At 42.2% G+C, this 27991-nt stretch overlaps 1 protein-coding gene across 3 annotated transcripts in view; it reads left to right on the top strand.

Moving 5' to 3' along the window:
- BEND2 (BEN domain containing 2) overlaps positions 1-27758 on the top strand; it is a 36810-nt gene extending 9052 nt beyond the window's left edge. For 2 of the 3 annotated variants that reach the window (XM_076356901.1, XM_076356911.1), the window contains exons 3-12: positions 1595-1755; positions 2945-3016; positions 3195-3284; positions 7273-7377; positions 9481-9994; positions 13832-14032; positions 14962-15083; positions 15714-15927; positions 17182-17385; positions 23015-27758. In XM_076356901.1, the coding sequence (XP_076213016.1) occupies positions 1595-1755; positions 2945-3016; positions 3195-3284; positions 7273-7377; positions 9481-9994; positions 13832-14032; positions 14962-15083; positions 15714-15927; positions 17182-17385; positions 23015-23250 (1919 nt within the window). In that variant the 3' untranslated portion in view covers positions 23251-27758. The remainder of the gene's footprint in view (positions 1-1594; positions 1756-2944; positions 3017-3194; positions 3285-7272; positions 7378-9480; positions 9995-13831; positions 14033-14961; positions 15084-15713; positions 15928-17181; positions 17386-23014) is intronic. The other variant, XR_012996894.1, reaches the window with a different exon arrangement.
- Positions 27759-27991: the final 233 nt, after the last annotated feature.

Raw genomic sequence — 27991 nt, 5'->3', positions numbered from 1 at the left:
ATCTGGGAAAGGAAGCAAACTCTGGAGCTGGGTGGGAGGGTAGGTCAGTTTTAATCTTCACCTAAGAGAACAAATATTAAGTAATTGCATATGTATTTTTATTGCTCAGTTATTGATTGTGATTTCAAAACGATGTTAACCATGCTAATCTAGATCTACCACAGATCTTGCCTAGGTAGCATCTGTCAGCTCTGCTACAACTTTTGTCTGGGCTCTTAATGCAAAGAAAATTTTTTTCTAGCTTATGATACTGAATATATTACTACTTTTCTGTCCTGCCCCTGGCCCTTCCTCTTCTAGTGCATAAAAGAAAAGCAGTTGTCTTTGCTTTTTAGTATTTCTCTTAGCTTGTCCCTGTCCCATTGGATTCATTTTCTCTTCCTTCACTTCTGAGATACTAGTTCTACTTTCCAGTTAGGCCATGAAACTCGTTCCATTATTTTGCACAGGTAGTAAGAAGTACCCTTGTAACTTTTCTCATGCAGCCCCTTTTACTTGGGAGGAACCTACTGTAGGTATCCACAAAACTTCCCCACCGTAACTTTTCAGTTTGGCCTAAGCTCCTTCACAGCAGATAGTATGGTGGAGACTGGTGTTGCCTTTTTGTACCAGCTAAGTTTTTCCCCCTGTTTCTTGGAAACCTTCCAAGGTCTTGTTTAGCTTCTTAAGCTTTACTTGTCTTTTAATATCTTCTCTTACCTGTACCTATACCTTGTTATCTATATAGTGCTTGGCCAGTCTATAGCTAAAATATATAGAACTCAAGGGGAAATAGTTTTTTTTTTTTCTTCTTCCCCTCTTAAAAGTGTTTTTATTTCTTTTAAAAAGAGCTGCCATAGCCCTTTCCTGAAAGTTTGAAGTAGAAACCTGTAAATGATGGACAGGCAGATTTGGCAGTAGAGATACGCCTTCTCTCTTAACTGTGAAAATCCTTTAACATTCTTCAAAAAGTAGGTCTGACAATCGTGTGGGCTTCAAAAGAATTAGGATGGAGCAGTGATAAACTGTGGTAATGGCTTTTTAACTGTGTGCCAGGCCCACACATGGAGAGGTGGAGGCATTTTGTGTACCACTTGTGGATAGTTTGTGTTTGGTAGTCCCTGACCTACACTGGCTCAACAGAGGAGATAACCTGGGGCAGATCTCTTTTGTTGCACGGTGCTTCAGTGACAAAACTGGGGGAGGCCCTGTTAAGTGTAAGGAAGGGACAGCTGAGGACTAAACAAATGGGAACTGTTTTACATTGTGAGTGTATTGCCTGAATTTCAGTTAACTGGTTTTGTTGGGGTTTTGAATTCTGTGACTTCATACAATCAGACGTGGAAATGAGAACAGAGAATCAACAGTGAAAAGCAAGGCAAATGAAATGGAGGCTGGAGAGAATTTAGAAGAAAGAATATTAAATTGAATTTATAGTTTCAGATCTAAATAAATTGGATTAATAAGTGTTTAATGATATGCTAGTAAACAAATGTCAAATAAACAAGCAGTTTGAAAGTAAAAAAAGTGGGTGACTGTGCATGTTTTTTGTCATGAAATGTTTAATGCAGTGGGAAACCTGCTGATGTGCTTTGCTTTCTCTCCACTTTTCCAGGAAGCGAAGGCTTATCAGTGCTAGCTGAACGAGTGGCATCACAAATGAGCCATTCTGCAAGTATGCAGAGAGGAAATGGTCACAGCCCTGAAAAAATGGATTTTGTGTTTTCGCATAACAAAAGAAAACGACTCACCCCTACTCTAGTGGGACAGAATGTGGTATGTTTCGCTGAACAGTAGCCCTTTGTTTTGAGGCCAATTTCAATGTTATTGGGAATGTCATTTTTCCTTCACTTTTGTATGCTCATTTGATGACATCCCAGTGAAGAAGTGTGGGTGGGATATCCATGTAGTGCAGGGAAGCTCCTAGCAAGAGTAAAACCTTGTTGTGCTGGATACTGTACATGTATATAACAACAGCTAGTGTACAGTGGAGAGTAACTTCCCATGTAGATACTCTTTATTTTTTCAGTAAAAATCTCTGTGCAATTTAGGATAGTAAGAGTTGAAACTTAATGTTCAATAAGGATTTGCCTCCATGAACAATTCTGTTCAAAGACAGACTACATATATTTTTAACTTGAGGCAGTCTGAAGCTTAGTTCATGTCACCATATTTAATTCTTAAATTCCAACACTCAGGGTGTCTTTAATGCTATAAAAGCAGTTCCACTCTGTTTAATTCTGCCTGTTGTAGAACAAACAAAACCAACACACCCCCAACCTTTCTTTTTTAAAATAAGACCTGATTAAATATGACTTAGTTAAAAAAACAAACAAACAAAAAAACCCCACAAAACAACAACAACAGATTCATGAAATCTGTGATGTATGGTGGACAGGAACTGCTCCCATCCAGTAAAAGAAAAATGTCAGAATTGTCCAGGTGGTGGCACTGTTGATTCCTGTCTAAAAGCAGTTTTCACACAGCAAGAAAATTACATCTTTTAGACATTTTTAGAGCTTCTGCTTGCGGAGTTATACCCATTGAAATAAATACACGTTTTTTTCAAATCGATTTATTTAAATTAGTGTAAAAATCTACATGGAGTCTCATAATTACGTAAGCCTGGCTATATAGTACATATATAACTAGATGAGAAAGTTCTGGCCTTAGAATAACCAAATAAAAATACATATTATATAAATTTGCAAGAGGTTTATGTTAAACCAGAATAAGATGCTCTTAAAACAAAAGTGAGGTGAGTATGCATATGACCTAACCACAGGCACATAAATGAGATGACTGTGTTAAGTCTCGCTTTCTTGGGCCCTTTTGTAGCCAGGGGAGGGAATATACCTACAACTGAAAGCATCCAAGTTGGATTCCTAGCAGGTTGTCTCTGTAGTTTATATTTTGAATTCTTTCATTAGTCAAAACACTAAAAGTTCTTTATGTTATTTCCCAGATGAGAACCAGGGAAGGAGAATATGAAGATAGTGACAGTGTCATTTATGAGTATGAACCAGATTATGAGTGTGTAAGTTAATTTTCTTTTGTTCGACTGACTTTGAAAAGCTGCTTTGGGGATGCGTGTTGTGGGGTAGACTGAAATAACGTGTGAGGTTTGAAGTTGGGATTTATTGGTTTAATGTGATATCCTAAGACTGTGTATATATTACTAGCTTACATTCTTTTTTATTATTTTAATGAAAAAGGGGAGTATTGTATCTGAAGCTTCCTACACTGAAGCTTCCTACGCTGGAGATCAGCAGAAAACTCTTATGGAAGTCCTCAGTTACTGCCAGGTATCTTTTTTTTTTTTTTCTTTCTCTCTGAAATGGCATTTAAACAATTTTAGTTAAATTTCAGGAAGATTTGCATTCTGTATTTGATAACCTATGACTTCATCCTTTCCGGTTGTTCATTTGTTAGTTGCCCACTTAACTTCAATATTTGCAATGAAAAAATAATCTACTTCATATTCTCTGAACTTTTCACACCATAGCTGGCAAGAATATGTTTTAAACATTAAGCTTTAATACAAAATGTAAAGTCTAGTGACTTACTGGGAGGGGCTTCACAGTAATGGGAAAGATCTGTCATACACACCCAGCTTTTGGAAGTACACAAGTCTTGCCAAAAGTGTGCCAAAATCCTGGTACTGTTGTTTTGGCGAGTTCTTTGCTTTTGACTTCTGAAGCAGTAGCTGGCAAGATTGAAAATCACTGCACTGAAAATTAAAAGCATCCCATGTTTATTCAGGTGAGCACTTAAATGTGACTCTGGAGTCACAGTACTCTAGAGTGAAAGACATTCAGGCCATGCTTTAGGGAGGATAATTTGTGAGTGGCTTGTAGCCAAGTATTAATGTCTTGTAAGTCTCCTTAAGCATATATTCAGCAATGCTGTGGAAGAAAATTGACTAAGGTTGTGTGACTAACATTTCTGCTGCTAGTCTGGGAATGTGTGCTGTAGCAAGTAGTGCTAATGGGAAGCTATAGCCTCTTGCTGCCTACTAGCCCCTTTCCATCTCCTTCACCCCACTGTTATCCCCTCATCCCAGTAAATCTGCCCTAGGGCTGTATGAAGCCTTTTAATAATGTCTGTACTGTCCACACTGATTTAAGGTCTTTTAGTGCTTCCTTGAGATATTTCTAAATTTTGGGAAGATTTATAGATTCTTTTGTCTAAGGATATTTAACTTTTGAAAAGATAGCTATCATATTGAAACTGAACTGTTGGTTTTCATAGAATTTAAATTTATTTTCAATTTTATCTACTACAAATCCATCTAGCAATTTTTTTATAGCCATATGTATTTTTAAAAATTTCTCTGTCTAGTTATGCTGTAGATCAACAAAAGAAATTGCTTTAGTTAGTTGAAGACAGATTTCCTCTTTGTAACTCATGTAGTTATAATGTCTTTGTGTGGGTTTTGCAGTAATAGCTGATGACATGTGCCTAATATGTATTTTCAAGTTGGCAGTGTCCTTTCAATACTAGATTAATATTCTGTTATCTAATACCTTTATACTGTTATGGCACAAAGTGTGTGTGTAAATTGCTGTGTAAGCATCATGTTTGAGTTGCTAAATCCTGGAAACACTTAAGAAGGAACTTTCTATATCGCACAGTAACGTATAGTAATAACTGATGGACTTTGAATGCTTTGATTTATCTGGCTTTTGTGCCTGAAAATTTGGGCCTTTACAATAATACTTTTAAAAAGTTTGTACCTGATTGCTTTAGTAAGGCAACATGACTTTTTAACATCTGAAAGAAAATTTGACCTTGGGAATTGACTGAAGATCAGACACTTTCAGTAAAATAAGTAGGTTTTTTCAAACTCTTTATCTTTCATTCTGTGATTATTAAAAATGTGGGTGCAATTGATTTCAATGCCATATTTGTTCCAAAAGGCATGACTGAGTCAATTTCTCCATACATCACTTGCATCTCATTTTCACAGAAAAACAGGATGGTTGAGCTTGGAAGGGACCTCTGGAGGTCATCTGGTCCAACCCCCATACTCAAGCAGGGCCACCTAGAGCTAGTTGCCCAGGACCATGTCCTGATGGCTTTTGAATATCTCCAAGAAGGGAGTCTCCACAACCTCCCTGGGCAACCTGTGCCAGTGTTCAGTCACCCTCACAGTGAAAAAGTGTTTCCTGGTGTTCAGAGGGAACGTCCTGTGTTTCAGTTTGTGCCCATTGCCTCTGGTCCTGCCACTGGGCACCTCTGCAAAAAGCCTGGCTCCGTCTTCTTTGCACCCTCCCTTCAGGTATTTCTATACATTGTTGAGCTCCCCCTTGAGCCAGCTCCCCCTCCAGGCTGAACAGTGCCAACTCCCTCAGCCTTTCCTCATAGGAGAGGTGTTCCTGTCCCTTCATCACCTTCATGGTCCTTTGCTGGACTCTCTAGTATGTCCGTGTCTCTGCTGTACTGGGGAGGCCAGAGCTGGACCCAGCACTTCAGGTGTGGCCTCACCAGTGCTGAGGGGAGGGGAAGGATCACCTTGACCTGCTGGCAATACTTTGCCTAATGCAGCCCAGGGTACCATTAGCCACCTTTGCTGGCTCACATTCAACTTAGTAACCACAAGGAGATCCCAGGTCCTCTTCTGCCAAGCTGCTTTCCAGCTAGGTGGCCCCCAGCATGTACTGGTGCCTGGGGTTGTTTCTCCCCTGGTGGAGGACTTCGCACTTCTCCTTGTTGAACTTCATGAGGTTTCTGTCGGCCCATTTCTCCTGCCTGCTGATGTCCCTCTGGACGGCAGCATGACCCTCTGGTGTATGAGCTGCTCCTGCCAGTCTGGTGTCATCTGCAAACTCGCTGAGGGTACACTCTGCCCATCATACAGATCATAAATGAAGATGTTAAATGGGATCATACCCAGTATTGACCCCTGGGGTACTTGGCTAGTCACTGGCCTTCATCTAGACTTTGTGCTGCTGACCACCACGCTCTGGGCCCAGCCATTTGTCCAGTTTCCAATCCACCTCACTGTCTGCTCATCCAGCCTGTACATCCGCAGCTTGTCTGTGAGGATCTTATGGGAGATGATGTCAAAGGCCTTCCTCATTGTCTACCCGGATTTATCCACTGCTCTACTGTCATCTACCAGGCTAGCCATTTCATCGTAGAATTTTATCAGGTTGGTCAACCGTGACGTCCCCTTGGTGAAGCCATGCTGTGACTACTCCTGGTGGTATTCTCCTGGTGGTATTCTTGTCATTCGTGTGCCTGGAGATAGTTTCCAGGGTGAGCTGCTCCATCACCTTCCCAGGGATGGAGGTGAGGCTGACTGGCCTGTAGTTCCCTGGGTCCTCCTCCTTGCCCTTCTTCAAGACAGGAGTGGCATCTGCTTTCATGCAGTCTTGGGGCACTTCTCCCATTCGCCTTGATCGATCAGAGGTTATCAGGAGTGGCCTCGCAATGACATCAGCCAGCTCCCTGAGCACTTGTGGGCGCATCCCATCAGGCCCCTTGGATGTAACGTATGTCCAGTTTGCTTCAGGATTCCCCGACCAGATTCTCTTCCACCCAGTGTGTCTTCCTTGCTGCAGCCTTTCCCCCCGGTCTCTGGGACCTGGGATTCCGGAAGGCCAGTCTTGCTCATAAAGACTGAGGCAAAGGTGGTGTTGAATCCCTCAGCCTTTTCTGTGTCCTGTGTCACCAGGTCCCCTGTCTCGTTCAGCAGTGGGCCCACATTTTCCCTAGCCTTCCTTTTGTCACCTATGTACCTACAGAAGCCCTCCTTGTTGTCTTTGACATCCCTGGCCACATTCAATTCCAGATGAGAGTTTTACTTTACAGATAGTATTTTTCTAAATATATTTCCCATTGGTGATACAGAAATCAACATTTTGGTGGCTGCCAATAAACCTTTTACCTGTGTACTTGGAAACTTACTATGACTTAAAATAGCATCTCATAATACCTAACTTACACTGAAAAGCTACTGACAAGCTCTAAGGTAAAGCAAAACATACTAAATAGGTAAAAATAAAACACCTGCTGGAAGCAGGAAGAACAACACTTAAGTGCCTGCCACATTAAAGTCACAAGAGTGAGCTTCTCTGAGAATTCTTTTTACTGTGATATTTACCATTTGTATTTGCATTTTGTATCTAAGTTGATCTTTAATATGCTTACAGAATGTATATATTATCTACAGATCTTACCCAGTTTTAGGGAGGGAATCTTGCCCTTAATTGAGCTTTCTTGATTTCTTCAGATTTAAATTGGGTTCTTGTGAAACAATACTGTTTTCACTCTTACGTTTGTTGTCAGGCCATGTATGATGCCATTCAGAAACTGGATAAAAAATTTGACCTGCTTCATCGGAAGGTCTCAGAAATGCAGCATACTCGTGTAAAGCCACTGTTGCTCAAACCTGTGAGTATTAAAGACCTAAGACATCTATTTTTCCTTTAATTCTCTCACTTCCTCTGATACTTATTTAAAAAAAAGAATCCTCTCCTTTCACTAAGATTAAAATTAGTAGCAAAGTAGTAGACTTAAAATCCATTTCAATTAAATTATTCTAGATTTCTTACTATACGCCAGCTTTGGTCTCCTGTGTTGTTATTGACCAGTGGTCACAGAATGGCCAGTGGCCCCCATCAAATTCAGGATGCTGTCATAGATGCTGTAAAATTCTATTTGTATTGGAATGAATAGAAATGAATTGTGTAGGTTGTGTCTTAAACTTGGGTGTATTGGTATTGCTGCTTTACAAGATGTGGTGTACTGTCTCATTGGTTTCTGCAGTTAGAGAGTTTATGCATCACTCACACAGGCTGGTTCTATTGACTGATTTTTAGATTTCAACAGTGTGTTGTCACATCCATTACAGTATAGAATTGTATTTTTTTGTTAATAAAACGCCTTTTTTCAAAATTTTTAAGAAGGTTTGATATTGAGTGTACACTATCCATTTTATTCCTATATGGTCAATCCACTGTTAACTAAGGAGACAGAATATTAGTACTTGTAACAATGCTCTTTAGAAATCTGTCATGTTTTCCTTTTAAAGAAGGTCATAAAATCCATAATGACCTTTCTTTGTCAACAATACTGCAAAGCTTTTAATGTGGCAGAGGTGATCCTGCTGTCAGGAGATGTCAAGACATCGGTACGGCCATTTGCTTTAAGGGTGGGTAAAAGTGATGACATTTTCATGCATGTCAGTTATCAATAGGATACTAGGTTTTATTTGGGCATGTGTCTTTTGTTGACAACTCCAAGCTTGTGCTGTCCACACATCCAAAAATACGAGATTCAGGGAACAAACTGGTCTTGTCAGCTACGCTTAAACCCCATGACCTCTGCACTCTTACCCTCCCCTCTGATCATGTGGGATGGCAACTGCTTTAATGGTCAGATTAAAAGTGACCTGCACTGCTGCTTTTTTTTTTTTTTGAAAAGGCTTTTATTGCTATAAGGTGTAAGGGGGAAGCCAGCAAATGCAGCCTGCCAACCATTTTCTTAGGTTCTCCTAGCACTTTATTTTTAAAACCATCAGGAATGCTGTAGATTTTTTTTTTTAATAGCTGTACCATTGTTGTATCTGTGATGGACTAAGGGTATAAATAAGGAAGGGTTGGTGGTAAAGGTACTATTTTTTTTTTTCTTTTTATTAGATCAACTCCAATAGCTGGAGAAATGGATAAGCTTTTAGGCACATAAGCCTTTCTTCAGGTCACAGAATTTTAAAGGTTACAAGGGTGGAATATAATCAGATTTCTGTAAACAAAAAGCAAACCCCAAAAACCCACAAAAAGAAGAACAAAACAAACAAAAAAAACCCCAAACCCACATGAGTCAGCTACAGTTGATAACTCCTGCTCAGTGACTTGTATTTTGAACTAGAACGCATGCTTTAGGGTGCATATGTTTCTTAATAAAAGTACTCCAAGTGGTGGAAAGCATAGCCTGTCTCTCAGTTTGTCTGTCTTGGTCTTTTTGGAATCTTCCATTGTAGACGAGATCTGAATGTTTAATGTTTTCAGCTTGCAAATAAAGAATGAAGAGGCAGCCGGTAGAGAAAGTGAATTTTTTTTTTTCTTGTTTAAAAGGAAGCTAACATGGCAGTGGAGACATCCCTTGAAAATTCAGCAGACTGGGTCAATGGCTGACAAATTTTAAATTTTACTTTGCCTATTCTTTTTTTTATAGAGCTTTTTTTAAGAGCCTTTACAAAGCTGCCTTTCTCATTACATATATCATTATATATTTCCCAGGTGGAAAAAACTTGAGAAACCTTGAAGCTGACCAGATAAACTCTTAGTGTTGGAACTACAAGTGAGAATAAAAGAAAGTAGAGGGAAGGCTAAAAAGTAATAGCACTGGATTCATGACAATGACTACTTCAGTGAAGAGTCTGTTGCCAATAGCATAATTCCTAAAATCTAGTCTTCCTGGTTTACTAAAGAAAAAAATGACCAAGTATGTCTGGTTAAGTTAACCTTTTAATTGTTTTCTGAATCACATTTACAGAAACCAGTTGGATTTACATATAGAAGTTCCAGTCATTTGCCCCAAGGAAAAATAAGAGTGCAAAAATCCATGGAAAGGGAATCAAGTCTTCATCTCTCTTCGCCAGGCCAGGGAAGGCATAGCCCAGTCATAAGGGTTGCTTTACAAAATGGCCATGTTCAGGTCAATTCCACAATCAAACATGTTCAACAGAGTCTTCAGCTTGAATCGCAGCAACCTGTTCGTAGGCAGAGCCCACCACTCCCCACTATAGTTTCTACGCATTCGTTGCATTCATCATACGCAGCAGCTAACAGGATGCCTGACCTTTCTCCACGACCAAATCTTGTAGCCAGCGTTGTGGAAAGTACTGTCAACATTGCATCTTCACCAGTGGCATCGTCATCGATGCCAGCACCATCTGAGACCAGTTTGGGAAATAATGCTGTGGTGGTGAACTACAGAAATGCATCTGGGAGTGCAAACATTAGTAAAGAACTACCATCTTCTTCAGTCTCCATCAGTCCTAGCTTTGGTGAGTCCCTTTGTAATAAATACTCAGAAACAAAGGCTAAAAAACTGCTGCTAGTATAAAAAAATACGCCTAAAGAAGTCTCTCTGTCGTTATTTAGCAAAAGTAAAGGAGCAGAACTCGCTGCCTTACAAGCATTTCTATAATGGAATACTGTTTAAAACTCTTGAAACAAAGGTCATAGGAATGTTTAATATGCCAGGGATCACTTAAAAACCTCTGCAGTATACATACAGTTGTATAGACTACCACAAGCATTTGATTTTCAGTACGTGCTTTGGGTTCTTTTAAGACTAGGCCCTCTCTTTCTTGATACTCTTGATGTAACCTATTTTTAACCTGTGTATATGTCATAAGTAATGTATGCATGCTATGCATATGTTTCAAAAGACAAAAGAGGTTGCCAGTAAAGCTAAGTGGAGGTGTATGCCTGTATACGTTTTGTATTTAAGAAAGCAACTTACCTGATTTGTGTGAAGGAAATACCTGTTTTCTTCTTGTGGAGGATTTTATCAGTGAAAAATCCTTTCTATCCTCAAATTCTGCAGTGTTTGGTTTCTTTCAGAATATTTAATTCCATAGAAAATGAAGAATTCCATAGATCATTGCATTATAAACAAGTACATATAAAATAGCACCATGTTTTAAAAATTAATATATTTCTTTCTAAAGTGTAAACGCTCTGAGTTAGAGTTAGAGCTCAACGATTGTGATGATGATACGGTCGAGTGTTTATGGGTAAGGATGAGGGGGAAGGCCAACGAGGCAGATATCCTGCTGGGAGTCTGTTATAGACCACCCAACCAGGATGAAGGGGTGGATGAAGCATTCTACAAGCGGCTGGCAGAAGTCTCTCAATCGCTAGCCCTTGTTCTCGTGGGGGACTTCAACTTCCCGGACGTCTGCTGGAAATACAACACGGCAGAGAGGAAGCAGTCTAGGAGGTTCCTGGAGTGTGTGGAAGACAACTTCCTGACACAGCTGGTAAGTGAGCCTACCAGGGGAGGTACCTCGCTCAACCTGCTGTTTACAAACAGAGAAAGACTGGTGGGAGATGTGGTGGTCGGAGGCCGTCTTGGGCTTAGCAACCATGAAATGATAGAATTCTCGATTCTTGGTGAAGTAAGGAGGGGGGGCAGCAAAACCACAACCATGGACTTCCGGAGGGCGGACTTTGGCCTGTTCAGGACGCTGGTTGAGAGAGTCCCGTGGGAGACGGTCCTGAAGGGCAAAGGGGTCCAGGAAGGCTGGACGATCTTCAAGAAGGAAGTCTTAAAGGCGCAGGAGCAGGCTGTCCCTGTACGCCGTAAGAAGAATGGGCGGGGAAGATGACCGGCCTGGCTGAACGGGGAGCTCTTGCTGGGACTCAGGAGAAAAAGGAGAGTTTACCGCTTGTGGAAGAAGGGGCAGGCGACTCAAGAAGAGTACAGGGATCTCATTAGGTCGTGCAGAGAAGAAATGAGAAAGGCAAAAGCCCAGCCAGAACGCAATCTGGCCGCTGTCGTTAAAGACAACAAAAAAAGTTTTTACAAATATATTAATGACAAGAAGAGAGCCAAGGAGAATCTCCATCCTTTATTGGATGCAAGGGGGAACATTGTCACTGAGGATGAGGAAAAGGCTGAGGTACTCAATGCCTTCTTTGCCTCAGTCTTTAACAGGCAGACCAGTTATCCTCAGGGTACTCGGCCCCCCGAGCTGGAAGACGGGGACGGCGAGCAGGATGAACCCCCCGTAATCCAGGAGGAAGCAGTCAATGACCTGCTATGCCACCTGGACACTCACAAGTCTATGGGGCCGGATGGGATCCACCCGAGAGTGCTGAGGGAGCTGGCGGAGGTGCTCGCCAAGCCACTCTCCATCATTTATCAGCAGTCCTGGTTAACGGGGGAGGTCCCGGAAGACTGGAGGCTTGCCAATGTGACCCCCATCCACAAGAAGGGCCGGAAGGAGGATCCGGGGAACTACAGGCCTGTCAGCCTGACCTCGGTGCCGGGGAAGATTATGGAGTGGTTCATCTTGAGGGCGCTCACAAGGCATGAGCGGGACAACCAGGGGATCCAGCCTAGCCAGCACGGATTCATGAAAGGCAGGTCCTGCTTGACCAACCTGATCTCCTTCTATGACCAGGTGACCCGCCTAGTGGATGAGGGAAAGGCTGTGGATGTGGTCTACCTGGACTTCAGTAAGGCCTTTGACACTGTCTCCCACAGCATTCTCCTCAAGAAGCTGGCGGCTCACGGCTTAGACAGGTGGACTCTGCGCTGGGTAAAAAACTGGCTGGACGGCCGGGCCCAGAGAGTTGTGGTGAATGGAGTTACATCCAGTTGGCGGCTGGTCACGAGCGGTGTTCCCCAGGGCTCAGTACTGGGGCCGGTCTTGTTTAATATCTTTATTGATGATCTGGATGAGGGGATTGAGTGCACCCTCATTAAGTTTGCAGACGACACCAAGTTGGGCGGGAGTGTTGATCTGCTCGAGGGTAGGAAGGCTCTGCAGAGGGACCTGGACAGGCTGGATCGGTGGGCCCAGGCCAACTGTATGAGGTTCAACAAGGACAAGTGCCGGGTCCTGCACTTCGGCCACAACAACCCCATGCAGCGCTACAGGCTTGGGGAAGAGTGGCTGGAAAGCTGCTTGTCGGAAAAGGACCTGGGGGTGTTGGTCGACAGCTGGCTGAACATGAGCCGGCAGTGTACCCAGGCGGCCAAGAAGGCCAATGGCATCCTGGCCTGTACCAGAAATAGTGTGGCCAGCAGGAGTAGGGAAGTGATCGTGCCCCTGTACTCGGCACTGGTGAGGCCGCACCTCGAATACTGTGTTCAGTTTTGGGCCCCTCACTGCAAGAAGGACGTTGAGGTGCTGGAGCGTGTCCAGAGAAGGGCAACGAGGCTGGTGAGGGGTCTGGAGAACAAGTCTTATGAGGAGCGGCTGAGGGAACTGGGACTGTTTAGCCTGGAGAAAAGGAGGCTGAGGAGAGACCTCATAGCTCTCTACAACTACCTGCAAGGAGGTTGTAGCGAGGTGGGTGTTGGTCTTTTCTCCGAAGTAACAAGCGATAGGACGAGAGGAAATGGCCTCAAGTTGCGCCAGGGGAGGTTTAGATTGGATGTAAGGAAAAATTTCTTTACTGAAAGAGTGGTGAAACATTGGAACAGTCTGCCCAGGGAAGTGGTTGAGTCCCCATCCCTGGAGGTATTTAAAAGACGTGTAGATGAGGCGCTTAGGGACATGGTTTAGTGGGCATGGTGGTGTTGGGTTGACGGTTGGACTCGATGATCTTAGAGGTCTTTTCCAACCTCAATGATTCTATGATTCTATGATTATGTGGAAGGCTGAGCTATGAGGTTTTGGTTGCTTTTGGTCTAAAAAATAAGTTCATACAGCTGAAGAGCTGCACGAATAGTAGGTGAAATACTCGGATATCTATCAGCGAATTTGTAAACAGTGTATGATTTAACAATACTATGTATGGATATGCCATTCTTCATGGGTCATTGTCTTGAAAACATACATGGTAACTGCACGTGTGCAAAATAGGCTAGTCTGAACATTTTGGACTCTTATGTGTCTAATGTATTTTCTTGAGTGTTACTATTTCAGTTAGTTACATTGGTGGTTAACGTGAATCAAAAAGATACTTCTGTTACCATTCCAATTTAAAGCTGCTCTTGTAAGGGCAAAGATGAGTAATACATAGTAGAACTAGGTGTAGTAGAGAACATATACTGAGAGTACCATAGAGGTTGAGAAAAAGTTTGAAAAAGTGTTCTTTCTTTAACAACTTGCTTGGGTTTTTTAATTTTTTTTTTTTCTTTAAATGTTTTTGTTTTACAAAAGAGTTTGTTGGTGACCCAGTGAGAAATGTAAAAGTTCCTGGAAACTATTTGATGAAAGCTCGGCAAAAGACTAAACCAAAGTATGCGGCGCGCTACTTAGTTCGTGTCTTGTTCCCCAAGGAAACATTATTGTGCAGCATTATGGGAGTGAGTGCACGAGGGCGCAGAACATTGGATCCAAACAAAATTGCTGCAATAAGAGGTATGTTACCTTTCAAAAGGCACAGATTTACCTCTTTAATGCTTAACATTTTAACTTACAAGGAGTCCTTTTCTCTGTTTCTGTGAATCATTGTCTAGCAGCTGGTGAACTGATAAATGTGGTAGTGGATGTGCTCCACCCTGCTGTGTCTTTTGGTTTTGAAATTCCTACTTTGTAATTCTCAATGTTCATTTTTCTTCAATGTGGATAAAACAATTCTGACTTCTCCTAGTTTTGTGTACTTCATGTTCATCAGTCATGCTGACTTTCTAAATTTTTCATCACAACTTATTCTGTGTTTGTGTGTGGCATGGATTTTTTGGGGTTTTTGGTTCGGGTTTGGTTTGGGGTTTTTTTCTGGCCACGGTATACTTGGGATGAACGTTAACTGGTGATTCTTAAATACTCTTCTCTTTCTCTTAAGTTCACTTCTCTTGTTTGAGAAATGGTGAAGATGGGGAGGGCATTTTTTTAAATGTCAAGCCATTTAAACAGATCACACGGCACGTATGTGTGAACCTATACGTCTCCTTCCTGTTTAAAGGGTGGGAGATTATTTAAGCCATCTGAAGTAGTTGCAGCATCAGCATTACCCTGTCTGTTATTTGTGTTGTTTTTTTTTTAATTAACATTAGTATGATAAATCATACCTTTCCCCTAATTCTACAACGAAATGCTTAATAATAAAAGCATTATTCACAACACCTCAAAAAAATATAACTGCACATCTTAAATTCATGGTGGTGCTTAGTTTCAAAATGTGAGTTTACTATCTCTCTTTAATTAAAGCTGGAAATCTAAAGCTTCTACATGGAGAACAGTAAACGTGAAGCATTTCTTGGCTTTCTCTCTTTCTTTCTAAATTAGAATACTTTTAAATACTGCTTTTTGTCATGAAGCTTAAATTTTTTTCTACGTTTTATATGCAGAGTTTCTTGCAACTAACTTTCCAAACTATGATTTGAGCGAGCATGGAAAAGACTGGAAAACCTGTATCACGAATGTCAATGCTATGATCCGCTGTTTACGCTCTGAAACAAAAATAAACCCAGTAAGTTGTCTTAAGGTGATAATTCATTAAGTACTAAGTTTGTGCTTCTTTCTCAAATTAATTATTTGAACTCCTCATCATAGAAGTGCTCTAATTGGAAATTCCTTGGGTTCCGTCTTTGCACTGCTCAGCGTAGGCCTGCTGACTGCAGCACTACTGCCATGTGGGGAATACTAGAAGCATAAGCCTTTCTCTTGCTCTGCCTCTTCCCGCTCCTGTGTCCAGCATTCAGTTGAGATGTATAAGCATAGGATACTAAAAGGAAGACACTGTAAATGTTGCCCAGAAGTAGTGTCAAACTTGATTGCAAGCTTAAACATGTAGCTTCTAGCACTGTTTTCACAGGCTTTCCTTCAGATGTATCCAGCCATTCATTTCAACTTTATATTGGCTGAAACATCACTCCCAAAACACCTGTAACTCCGTTTACCTCTGCTTCTAAAAAGCTTTGTGCAAATCTGTGAATATTTAGTATGTTTCGCCTGTGGTTTTCATGATTGAAACTCAGGAGTAACTATATTGTAAATATCTGGAATCGAATTTATACTAAATGGAAAACGAACTGGAACACTAGTTAGAAAACTGGTAGGCTTCTCCCAGTGCATGTGCTAACCTCATTGAATGTTTCAGGAGGCAGCTGAAGGGAAAGAAAAAGTGGCTGACGCTCCAGATACATCTCATTGTATAGATTTAAATTATAATGAAGATAGTGAAGGCAATTCTCAAAACTCTCAGAAAATGACCAGCTCCTCAACTGACACATTGCAGAATTCAGGATTGGATAAGTTTCCAGATGCTTTCCACACACCTTCAGTCAAGAAACAGCAGTCTTTGGAACCTATGGGTAAACTAAGACATTTTCATCTTCTGGGGTTTTGTGTTACATTTTAAATGGTCAATGAGAGGCAGAAGATGCTACGGTAGGTGAAATTGTGTAGTGAAGGGATTTGCTGAACTATGTGACTCTTCTTTTCCTCTTAAGGCAGTCGCTTGCTGTATATATAGTAAGTCTTCACGGGAGCAAACAAAACATTATCTGGCTAACAGAACATGTGTTTGCATCTACCAATGTCCCATAATGCATATCTACTGTAAGATTGGAAAGTTCAGCTGTAAGATATTCTGTTCAGTTTCTCTGAATAATTATTTTTCAAGAATTATTTCATACTTGCCCTGTTGTTTTTGTGGGTTGTTTTTTTTTGTTTGGTAGATATTCTACCTTAATGGAGTAAGCTAGCTCAGAATATCTATTGAATGGTATTGCAATTGCAGAAGAAAAGCACGCCTTTCTGTAAAACTGACAATTTAGGACAATAAAAATCTTAAAGCAGCCTTTATACTTTTTTTTTTAAATGCACAATATACAAATGCATTGGAAAAAATTCCATGTACAGCATGTGATGCCTCTAGAGAGCTTCAAGGAAAATGAGCTGAGATTAGTTGCCCTTGGAAATAATTTATTTGATTAGAATAACTTTGGGGCTCCAGCAGATCTGCTCCTGCACCCAAGATTTGTTAGCCTGATCCCACAGACCTCCTGATTTACTATACATTTTGCTTTTTTTTTTAATGTTTGCAGCGGAGTCAGGTTGAAGTAGTTAAATACTCACTCTGTTTTTCAGTTTCCACTTACAGGATTTAAGCACCATTGAAATAGCAGAACTCTTATTTACTTACGTAATTGGAATAGCATCATCTTTTCACGTGAGATGAAAACAATTTAGAAAGCAATCATTAATAATGCAGGTTACATTGCTAGCATTGCTGAAAGCATATCAGAAGTGCTGTTACGCTGTTGTAAAACAGGCAGGGGGTTTTGGCTACTTGGACATTCATCTGCAGTATGTTGCATTTTAGTATTAGCTGTAGCGTTATGGTTTTGCTCTGGTCTTTCCAAGCAAGTACAGTAGTTTTGGGGAGAACTTTTTGTGTCCTAGTTCTAGTGTAATACAGCCACTTTGAAGCATGGTCAGTATTGGATAAGTAAAATCTCTCTCTCTCTCTCTCTCTCTCTCTCTCTCTCTCTCTCTCTCTCTCTCTCTCTCTCTCTCTCTCTCTCTCTCTCTCTCTCTCTCTCTCTCTCACACATCCTTTCTAGAACTTCTTGGAAGTCCATGGCGCAATGTTCAGTTGCCTTTCTCAGTCATTTATGTAGCTAAAGGGAAGTCTCGGCCAGAGTTGTCAGCTCGCTACCTAATTCGTCATATGTTCACTGAAGATGTGCTGGTAAAAAGCAATGTATATGGTAATCTTGAACGTGGCATGAGCCCACTGGACTGCAATAGAATTAATGCTCTCAGAGGTAAGTAAGAAAATCTCTGTTCAAATGGTAATGTGGGGAAATTAACAAGAGTGATTAACTTTGTATCCTATGAACAAACCATGGAGCTTCAGAAATAAGTCTGAAACTGTTCTGACAGGTATTAGTGCAAGCAGTGGAACAAGTTGAGAGAAAGTAGATGAAGTTATACTTACACAACTCAAGGAAGTCTCCAGATCACAAACCTGGTTCGGTTCGTATGAGGAAACTCAGTCTCCATGGCATCTGCTTGAAAGGGCAACACAGTGGGAGATGGAAGCCGTCCCAGAGGATTCTGGAGGGTGTCAGGGATAACTTCTTGATACAGGGGCTAGGTAGGCCAACCAGAGGTAATGCACAGCAGGTTGTGGCGCTCTTCACAGAAACGGTTGGGGTGTGATAATCGGTGGCAGTATTGACTGTAGAGGCTATGAAATAATGGACCTCAAGATCCTGAGTAGAGTTAAAAAGGTCTGAGAGTACAGACCCTGTAGCTTAGGAGAGCAGTCTTTGGCTTATTCAGGAAACTCATAGGTGGGAGCTTGTGAGAGCTCTGAAGAGGAGAGAAGCTCAGGAAAGTTGGCAGGTCTTTAAGGACAGCATTCTGCAAGCACAAGAGAGTCCATCCTGATGCTTAGGAGAACTGGTGGAGTTATGGGGAGACAAGTTTGGCTTAAGCAGGGAATCCATAACTGAGCTCCAGTGCAAAAAAGCAGCATATAGAGATTGGAAGCAAGGACACCTTATGAAGTGGAATTTAGCAGCTTTGCTTGGGAGTGTTGGAATGGTGTCAGGAAAGCCAAAGCTCAGCTAGAGTTGAGACTTGCAAGGAGTGTCAAGGGCAGCAAGAAGAGCTTCTACCACGACATTAATCGTAAAAGATTGAGTGAGGAGAGTGTGGGCGTGTTGCTGAATGGGGCAGGTAACTTAGTGACAGCAGAGTCAGGTTAGGCAGAGGTACTCAGTGCCTTCTCTACCTCAGTCTTCACCATGAAGGTCTCTCAGGCCTCTGGGTGGTGGTGTTGGTTGGGAACAGTCAGCATGTTTTTACCTAGGGTAAATCATGTTTGACCCACCCAATTGCCTTGTGTGATAAAATGACTGGATTTATGGACGAGGGGAGAGCAGTGGCTGTCACTTAGCTTGATTATTTTTTTAACAAGGCTTTCAACACTGTCTCTGACAATATTTTGGTATTCACGTTGGGATGTTACAGCTTGGATGGGTGGACAACGTTAAAGGACTAGATGGATGTTTGCTTGGAGGGTAGTGGGTCATGCTCTACTTGGGTGACTGACACATGGGGTACTGCAGGGGTCTGTCCTGGTACCTGGCCTGTTTAACATCTTTATGACTTGGAGAGAATCGAGAACACTCATCAGGTTTGCATTTGACAGCAAATTGGGACTGTATTAACAGATGCACAGCCAGCAGATCAAGGGAAAGGATTATCTCCCTCTGTTTAGCACTCATGAGTCTGCATTTGGATTACTGAGTCCAATTTTGGGTCCTCTAGTACAAGAAAGAGATACCGATAAAGCTGGAGGGCCACCAAAAGGGACAGAGCACTTGCCTGGTGAGGAAACTGGGCTTATTTAGCCTGGAAAAGAGAAGGCTCCAAGGGGACCTAGTAGCAGCCTGCCACTATCATTCTTCTCAGTAAACTCCTTCTAGAGTCAGTCAAGCTGTTTGCAGCATTGAACGTAGGGAGAGACCATGTGGGGAGAGGCTTAAATGGAAATGAGAGGCTCAGACTGGATATGAGCAGACTCCTTTTCCCCATGAGGGGACAGTCAAGCAGTGGAGCACGTTGCCCTGTGTGGTTGTGCCATCTGCATCCTTTTTCCACGCCTGAGTGGACAAAGCCCTGAGCAACCTGGTCTGATCTCAGTTGTCCCTGCTTTGGGCAGAAGGTTGGACTAGAGACCTCCCGAGGTTCCTCACGGCCTGAGTGACTGCGATTGGAAAGGAACGGATTCAAGTGCCTTGCCCTTCTAAGGGCTCAGAGGTCAGCTGTCCCTATTAATCTAAGAGGCTCCATTGAGAGAAAAGGGCTTGGCAAATGATTTAGTTGTTTAGAAGCTACAGGTGGGATAAGGACTGCTGCCAAGTGAACGGGCGGCATTTGAGTTAGACCAGTTTGAGCTATTTTAATAACGAATCTTTACTGAAGTGTGTCTTTTCAAATAATGTGTAACAGCCTATTCCACTGTATGAATATGGACAGTTTTGCAGTTTCCTCGGCTTACATGTATCCAGGATGTGTTCAGGAAATTGGTATTTATTCTATTTGCAAATGCTATTCCAGAAGCAGAGGGAGGGTATGTTATGGTTGGAGTTGTAGCAGATGTTTTGCCTTCTGCATTGTTCTTGCTTCAGCATGACTTCTGGAACACTAATCCATGCTCCTTCCTGAGAGGGAGTCTTCTGTTAGTCTCATTCGGTCCCTCCTGCAAGGCTGGATAAAGCAAGCAGAACTGTGACAGTAGAATTAGTGTAACAGTTATTGTAGCAAGTGAGGAGGAATGTGAAGTAGGTTGTAGGTAGAAAAGGTGTATGGGTGTCGTGATTTAACCCCAGCTGGCAACTGAGCACCACACAGCCTCTTGCTCACTCCCCTCTGGTGGGATGGGGGAGAGAACTGGAAGGGTTAAAGTGAGAAAACTCATGGGTTCAGATAAAGACAGTTTAATAGGTAAAGCAAAAGCCGCACACGCAAGCAAAGCAAAGCAAACCAATTCACTCCTTCCCATGGGCAGGCAGGTGTTCAGCCATCCCCAGGAAAGCAGGGCTCCATCACATGTAATGGTTACTTGGGCAGACAAACACCATCACTCTGAATGTCCCCCCCTTCCTCCTTCTTCCCCCAGCTTTATATGCTCAGCATGACGTCATATGGTGTGGAATATCCCTCTGGTCAGTTGGGGTCAGCTGTCCCGGCTGTGTCCCCTCCCAACTTCTTGTGCACCCCCAGCCTGCTCGTTGGTGGGGTGGTGTGAGAAGCAGAAAAGGCCTTGGCTCTGTGTCAGCAGTGCTCAGCAGTAATGAAAACATGCCTGTATTATCAAGGCTGTTTTCAGCACAAATCCAAAACACAGCCCCATACTGGCTACTGTGAAGAAAATTAATTCTATTCCAGCCAAAACCAGCACAATGGGTTATCACACTGAAGACAAGTTGGCATTATCTGGTAAGATTTAAGTATGGCCAGCACAAACAATGGTACTGAGGGAAAGATCATCAGGTTTTTGGTGGCCGTTTGTTCCGTGGCTATTACAGTATCTTAAAGAGGGAGTTCAACATATTTGAAAAGGTTTCGTCATGCAATACAGAAATCTTTCCATCTTTTCTTTAATTTTCTGTGTTCTTGTTGTATTTTCATTGTAAAAGTTGGCTTTTTCTATGAGAAATCTGAAGAGAAAATACTTTGCCAGGAATTCTTAAGTTTTGCTTGTGGGATGTTATTTACTGGGCTGGATCCCAGGCTGCAGGCAGTGTAATAGTGGAGTGCCTTCAATGTTTCCCAACACCACTGGCTTGATGTAGGATTTTACTTCCTCCTGTGTCCTTATGCCTCCTGTGTCCTTATGATATCACTGTGGGATAGTGCTCACTGGGTTAGTAAGGTTGCGTATTTGACTAGTTACCCTTAGTCATATGATTTAGTTTTAGGTAGTTCTCCGAGGAGCAGGGAATTGGACTCGATCTTTATGGGTCCCTTCTGACCTGAGATACTCTATGATTCATCACACTCTTTTGCAACATGCATCTCCTAACAAATCTTGAAGCTGCTTCTCTTCTATGTCTGGAGTATAGGGAGGTTGAAAGGGTTGTTAAGATCTGGACAAGTACAGCCTAACAGCTACGCAGGTGTGGCAAGATTGCCTCTGAGATACAGCAGTAGTGCTAAATAAAATGGAGTTGGGACTTCTACTCTCTGGGGCGCTGTACTCTCTGGGCATGGCTTGAGGGACAGCATGCCAGAAACCATTCCCAATATGGCAAGACTATACGTAAGAGTGGGCTTCCCAAACTGTATATATTCCTTCACCACTAGCCTAGGAAGCTTTGCCACTTTAAGCGTCTCTACATACTCCCATAGTACGCATATTTCGTTTCATGACATTTTGAGCTTAAGCATTCAAAAGATGTATTAAGTGTGTCTTAGGGCTGCAGGAACACCACGCAGGCTCCAGAGCAGATGAGAGACAAAGTGCTCTGTGTTGTGGTTGCAGCCAGGCCCTGTCATTTGGCTCTGGGGCCAGAGGGCAGTCCCTGGCCCTGTTTTCTTTAACATTGTAACATAGCCTGATTGGATGGCAGCATCAGCTCCCTGAATGTAACCCTGCAAGAGCAGGAAGGGGCCCCACGTAGCCTTACTGTAGTCCCAACAATCGGTCAATTTCTGTGAGAGAAAAGGCGTAATTTAAAAGCTGTTTCGTGGGCCATGTACAAAGGCTCTGTAGGCCTGGTAGTAGGAATTCCTGTTCTGGGCTGTAACTCTGAGGCCAAGCATTTTCTTGAATTTGCTGTCAGGGATGGAGGGGAAGAGAGCCTGGCTGCTGCTTCAGCCAACAGCTTGTGTATCCTTTTGTCAGCATAGTTTATTACAGGAGCATCCTGGGAATGACAGAACCTAAGGTGCTCTCGGTTTCCCCCCCGCCCCCTCTGGAGCAGAGTAAACTGCAAGAGCACAAGTTTTTCTCTGTTATTTTCTTCCTTCAGACCCATGCTTTTCTGGCAAAATAGGTTTTCAGGTTTGGAACTACAAGTTAAACTATCAACTGTAAACAGTGATACTATATTAGATTTTTTACTTGCTAGTATATGCGAGAGCAATGGAAGAACAAAACTGACATAATATCAACTAGCTATACATTTCATTCTACTAAGGTAAATCTAGATGTTAATCAGAGAAGTAGAAATAATACTGCCTTTGATTTGAAATTACAGCTGAGAATTCCTTTCTGGTGCTTATTTAAATCTTTTAGGGGCTTGCTTAGAGAAAACATGTAACTCAGCTAAGCTCAGAAGGACGATCACTCCTCAGTAATTAACAAAAACCCCCTGTTTTTAAAAACTACTCATTTTACTTGTTGAAGAGGAGAAAGGTGCCATAGTCTTACCTTATTTATCCCATTGCTACTGCACTCAAGTATTTGTTTACCATACTGTGACAAGATCAGTAAGGAACAAGCTCTTGCAGTTTTTCTGGCACTGTTGTTCCTCTACAGCTGTGTTATGTTGAATTGCTGTGTTTCGTTTTAGTGAGGGCTTGGTCCTGCCAAATACTGGTCATTCTGAAATGGAGCCTGAGATTTCTTTGCTCTGGTTGACCACATTAGAAGCTGAAGTTATTCAGCACTTCAAGGGATCAAGCCGACATACGTGGTTACATGCTTTCTTTGCATATTTTGTTTTTATGCTTAGACCTTTTGTTACTCATTTTCAAATTAAACAGAAAGGGGGGGGGGAGATATCTGCCCTCTAGCTTTGCTTTTCAAGCCTTGTAATATGCCTAGCTGTCGTGTTTTGGTAGCATGCACTACTTTTGGCTTAATTGCATCCAAAAAGAGTACATAGCTTGCATAAATAATTGATAACTTACTATTATATACTTGTTTATTTTTAGATTTTCTTCAAGAGAATTATCCATCCTTTGATCTAAAGGAAACTGGATATGATTGGAAGGCATGCGTGGCTGCCATAAACAGCACAATCCGCAGTCTCAGACACGACCATAAAAAGGCTACAGTTGGAATCCGCCGGAAAGTCTTGGCAGTGCCATCATTGAGCGCAAAGAGTCCTCCACAGAGTCCCACTTCAGTAAAGCCATTTGAAAGTGACACTATCAATCTCACGGACTGAAGCCCTCTAACATCTGTCTCAAATCTTAATTTAGCAGTTTTTTATAAATCCCACGTAGAAGCCTATTACATTGAGTTGTCCTATTATACTGAGTTGTCAGCAGCACTAAATAGTATTATTTCATGAGACCAAAGTTAGCAGAAGACTTGGGAACCCTAACTCCTTGTATAAGTAGCATTTGTGCTCCTCAGCAATTATTTCCACTGTTCCCTGTAGCATTTGCAATGTGCTCTCCCCTAAAAGCACCTTCTTTTCATGATTCATTGACTCTGAAAGATTAATCTGATAAGAAAAGATGCACTGCGCATTAAGTCAGCAGAAGCAGGTAGAAACGTGGAGAGGAAAGAATGGTCCTCCTTGGAGGAAGACTCATAGCCAGCTAAATTATCTCATTATGTGTGAGAAATGAAATTTGCTTTGACAATTGGATATTTTAAGCAAAAATATCGAGTGCAGAAAGGAAAAAAAAAATATTGCATCTAGCTAACTTGTTACATCTCACTTTTTTTGCCTCCTATAGCAGTCTTTGTTGTAGGATAAGGAAGGAGGCAGACAACAATGTAAGTACAGTTGGTAATATTTTCTTTGCTCTGATTTAGCTCTACAAAAGCCAAAAAAAACCATCCAGAACAAACAGTCCAATGACTGGTTCTGTTTTTTCTTGATGAAAATTAAAGAAAATACTTCTTCAGAGGCTTGGTCTGCTGTTCAGTGGCATATGTCTCATCCACTGGTTTGGATGTCCACAAGATGCAAATCTGCTGCAACTTTCATCTAGAGGATTTGGATCCTGATTCAGATTTGAGAAATAGTAATTTCCATCAGTTTCAAGTCATTGGTCCTTCAGTTAAAACTGAGGACACATTCTGTACTGTTCACATGCAGTCAGAGATGACCAGCATCAGTGGTACGCCTTCTCGAGATCATAATCATAGCCTTTAATACTCAGGTCTACAAGGCTAGGCATGTTTGCTTTGCTGTCTGGGTAGGCTGCTGTTCTAGAGACTTGTCATCCTGCCTTAGTTCACTGCACACTTCAAGATTTTAAGTTGTTATTCGGAGAGTCACAGAATGTTTGAGGTTGGAAGGGACCTCTGGAGGTCACCTGATCTGCTCCCCCTGCTCAAGCAGGGCCACCTAGAGCCAGTTGTCCGCCACCATGTCCAGACAGCTTTTGAGTATCTCCAAGGATGAAGACTCCGCAGCCTTCCTGGGCAACCTGTGCAAGGGCTCAGTCACTGTCACAGTAAAAAAAAAAAAAAACAACTGTTTCCTGATGTTCAGAGGAGAACTCCTGTGTGTGTTTGTGCCCATTGCCATTGGTCCTCTCACTGGGCACCACTGAGAAGATCCTGGTTCTGTCCTTCTGGCTCCGTCCTTTTTGTAACCTCCCCTCAGGTATTTATATACATCCATGAGATCCCCCTTGAGCTTTCTCTTCTCCAGACTGAAGTCCCAGCTCTCTCAGCCTTCCTCACAGGAGAGATGCTCCAGTCCCTTCTTCATCTTCGTGGCCCTTTGCTGTACTCTCTCCAGTATGTCTGTGCCTCTGTTGTACTGGGTAGCCCAGAGCTGGACCCAGCACTCCAGGTGTGGCCTCACCAGTGCTGGCAACATCCTCCTAATGCAACCCGGGGTACCATTAGACTTCTTTGTGGCAAGGGCTCATTTCTGGCTCAGGTTCAACTTAGTGTCCACTAGGACATCCCAGGGTATGCTCTGCCCATCATACAGATCATAAATGAAGATGTTAAACGGGATCAGACACAGTATTGACCCCTGGGGTACTCGGCTAGTCACTGGCCTTCATCTAGACTTTGTGCTGCTGACCACCACGCTCTGGGCCCAGCCATTTGTCCAGTTTCCAATCCACCTCACTGTCTGCTCATCCAGCCTGTACATCCGCAGCTTGTCTGTGAGGACCTTATGGGAGATGATGTCAAAGGCCTTCCTCATTGTCTACCCGGATTTATCCACTGCTCTACTGTCATCTACCAGGCTAGCCATTTCATCATAGAATTTTATCAGGTTGGTCAACCGTGACGTCCCCTTGGTGAAGCCATGCTGTGACTACTCCTGGTGGTATTCTCCTGGTGGTATTCTTGTCATTCGTGTGCCTGGAGATAGTTTCCAGGGTGAGCTGCTCCATCACCTTCCCAGGGATGGAGGTGAGGCTGACTGGCCTGTAGTTCCCTGGGTCCTCCTCCTTGCCCTTCTTCAAGACAGGAGTGGCATCTGCTTTCATGCAGTCTTGGGGCACTTCTCCCATTCGCCTTGATCGATCAGAGGTTATCAGGAGTGGCCTCGCAATGACATCAGCCAGCTCCCTGAGCACTTGTGGGCGCATCCCATCAGGCCCCTTGGATGTAACGTATGTCCAGTTTGCTTCAGGATTCCCCGACCAGATTCTCTTCCACCCAGTGTGTCTTCCTTGCTGCAGCCTTTCCCCCCGGTCTCTGGGACCTGGGATTCCGGAAGGCCAGTCTTGCTCATAAAGACTGAGGCAAAGGTGGTGTTGAATCCCTCAGCCTTTTCTGTGTCCTGTGTCACCAGGTCCCCTGTCTCATTCAGCAGTGGGCCCACATTTTCCCTAGCCTTCCTTTTGTCACCTATGTACCTACAGAAGCCCTCCTTGTTGTCTTTGACATCCCTGGCCACATTCAATTCCAGTAGGCTTTAACTTTAACTTCATCCCTGGATGCTCAGACAATGTCACTGCATTCCTCCCAGGTTACTTGTTTTTTCTTCCACCCTCTGTATGCTTCCTTTTTGTGTTTTGAGTTTGTCCAGAAGCTCCTTGTTTATTCACACAGGCCTCCTGGCATTTTTGCCTTACGTGTTTGTTGAGATGGATCTCTCTGGAGCTTGGAGGAGGCAATCCTTGAATTTTAACCAACTTTCTTGGGCCCATCTTCTCTCCAGGGCCTTAATCCCATAGGACTCTTCCTAGCCGATCTTTGAAGAGACTGAAGTTTGCTCTCCTGAAGTCCAGGATTGTGAGCCTGCTTTTTACCTTCCTCTCTCCCCTCAGGATCCTGAACTCCACCATCTCATGGTCACTGCAGCTAAGGCTGCTTTTGACCTTCGCATTCTCAACAAGCCTCCTGTTGTAGGTGAGTGTGAGGTCCAGCAAAGCATCTCTCCTCGTTGGCTCCCCTATCACTTAGAAGAAGTAGTTATGGTCAATAATAAATATTCGTGCCCTTGCCATTCCTTTCTGTCCATGCAACACTAAGATTTATTAGTGCACTGAATTATATATTAAAAAAAAAAAAACAAAACAAACTAACTTTGAAAATTACTTGGGTGTTAAACTCATAAAAAATAAATAAAAATGAATGACTATATATATTCAATTTCACATCCCCCTCAGTTTCATTTGTAAGTTGAAATTCAACAGCAGTAACTGTACAGAAGTTAATGGCGGTTTTTGTTGGGTGGGTTCTTTCTTTGTTGTTTGGGTTTTTTTGTGTTTTTTTTTTTTTGTTTGGAGTGTTTTGTTTGTTTTCAAAAGAGGAAGTATTCGATATATGCCTTTCTGTTACTTGTTTTTCCAGCATCAGTCACACAGTCCTCTCACTGCCTACGTGCTGGCTGACTGGTGCGTGAACTTGCCTTGCCACTTGCGTTATGTCTGAGCGTCGTCTCGGATGTCCAGCTTTGTCACAGAAAGAAGCTTCTCAGAAGGCTGACACAGGGAACCAGTTTCACCTCTGAAAGTTGATGCAACTGTGGCTTCCAAAATTATGCCTGTGTACATAGCAGAACAAGATATAACTAAATCGGTTCTCTCCAAGGCAAAGGTTTCATGGTTTGGTTTTTTGTTAGCAATAGGATAAAATAGTGAAGTTACTTGTTGTCACTTTAACTTCTATTCATTACAAACAGGCAGTGTTTATTATATACAGTATAGGATCAGCTTTTTTATTGCAAGTTAGGATATGCAATGGCCTTATCAGATATGAAATTAGTAATTTAAGTTTCCCCTACCACTTCCTTGCAGAAGTCTTCTGTAGGATTTAAGAAATAGGCTGAATTTCTGATGTGTTGTTGGTTGGTTTTTTTTTTTTTACACTAGAAATGTTGTACGGCAAATTTGGTTGTTCTGGTTTACTACTAACAAATTCTGCTGTTACTGTTCTATACAATTGTTCTTGTGAATGCCAAGAACTTTATTGTGTGTAGCTATTACTAGTTCCGAACCTCAGAAAAAGCCAAAAATGCTTATATTTTTTCAGTAGTTTTATGAAACTTTTTCACTGTCCTTCACAGATTTTAATGGTAGAATGATATATTTATTGAATGACCTGTCTGGCACTGAAATCTGTTAGTGTGGTGCATACCTATAGCTTCCATATTGAAAAGAGAATTGAATAAAAGTAGAAATAGTTTTCTTGTTTCTGTTTCAAATGTATCAATTTTTGCTAACTTTTATAAAATAAAATTACGGTATTTTGCTGTTAGGAATAAAGTATTTTACAAATAAAACTAGCATATAGCTCCTTGACTACATACGCGTGTCTTAAATATTGCTTGCACCATGGATCTACAGTTCAGGTACAGTTTCATCTGAAAAGATTCTTTTGATCTCCTTTCAAGAATCAGGGCTTTGAGGAGATCTTCTGATTGAGGTGAGATGATTTCCAAATTTAGACTGCCTTAACTGATTCAGTAAACCAAAACGAACTCTTTTGGACTTAAAGCTGTAGCTGACAAGTACTGTGAGCTATCTGAAATGGAG

The sequence above is a fragment of the Aptenodytes patagonicus genome, chromosome 1 (assembly GCF_965638725.1).
Source record: "Aptenodytes patagonicus chromosome 1, bAptPat1.pri.cur, whole genome shotgun sequence".
NCBI lineage: Eukaryota > Metazoa > Chordata > Aves > Sphenisciformes > Spheniscidae > Aptenodytes > Aptenodytes patagonicus.
This window is presented reverse-complemented; position numbering and strand designations above follow the sequence as displayed.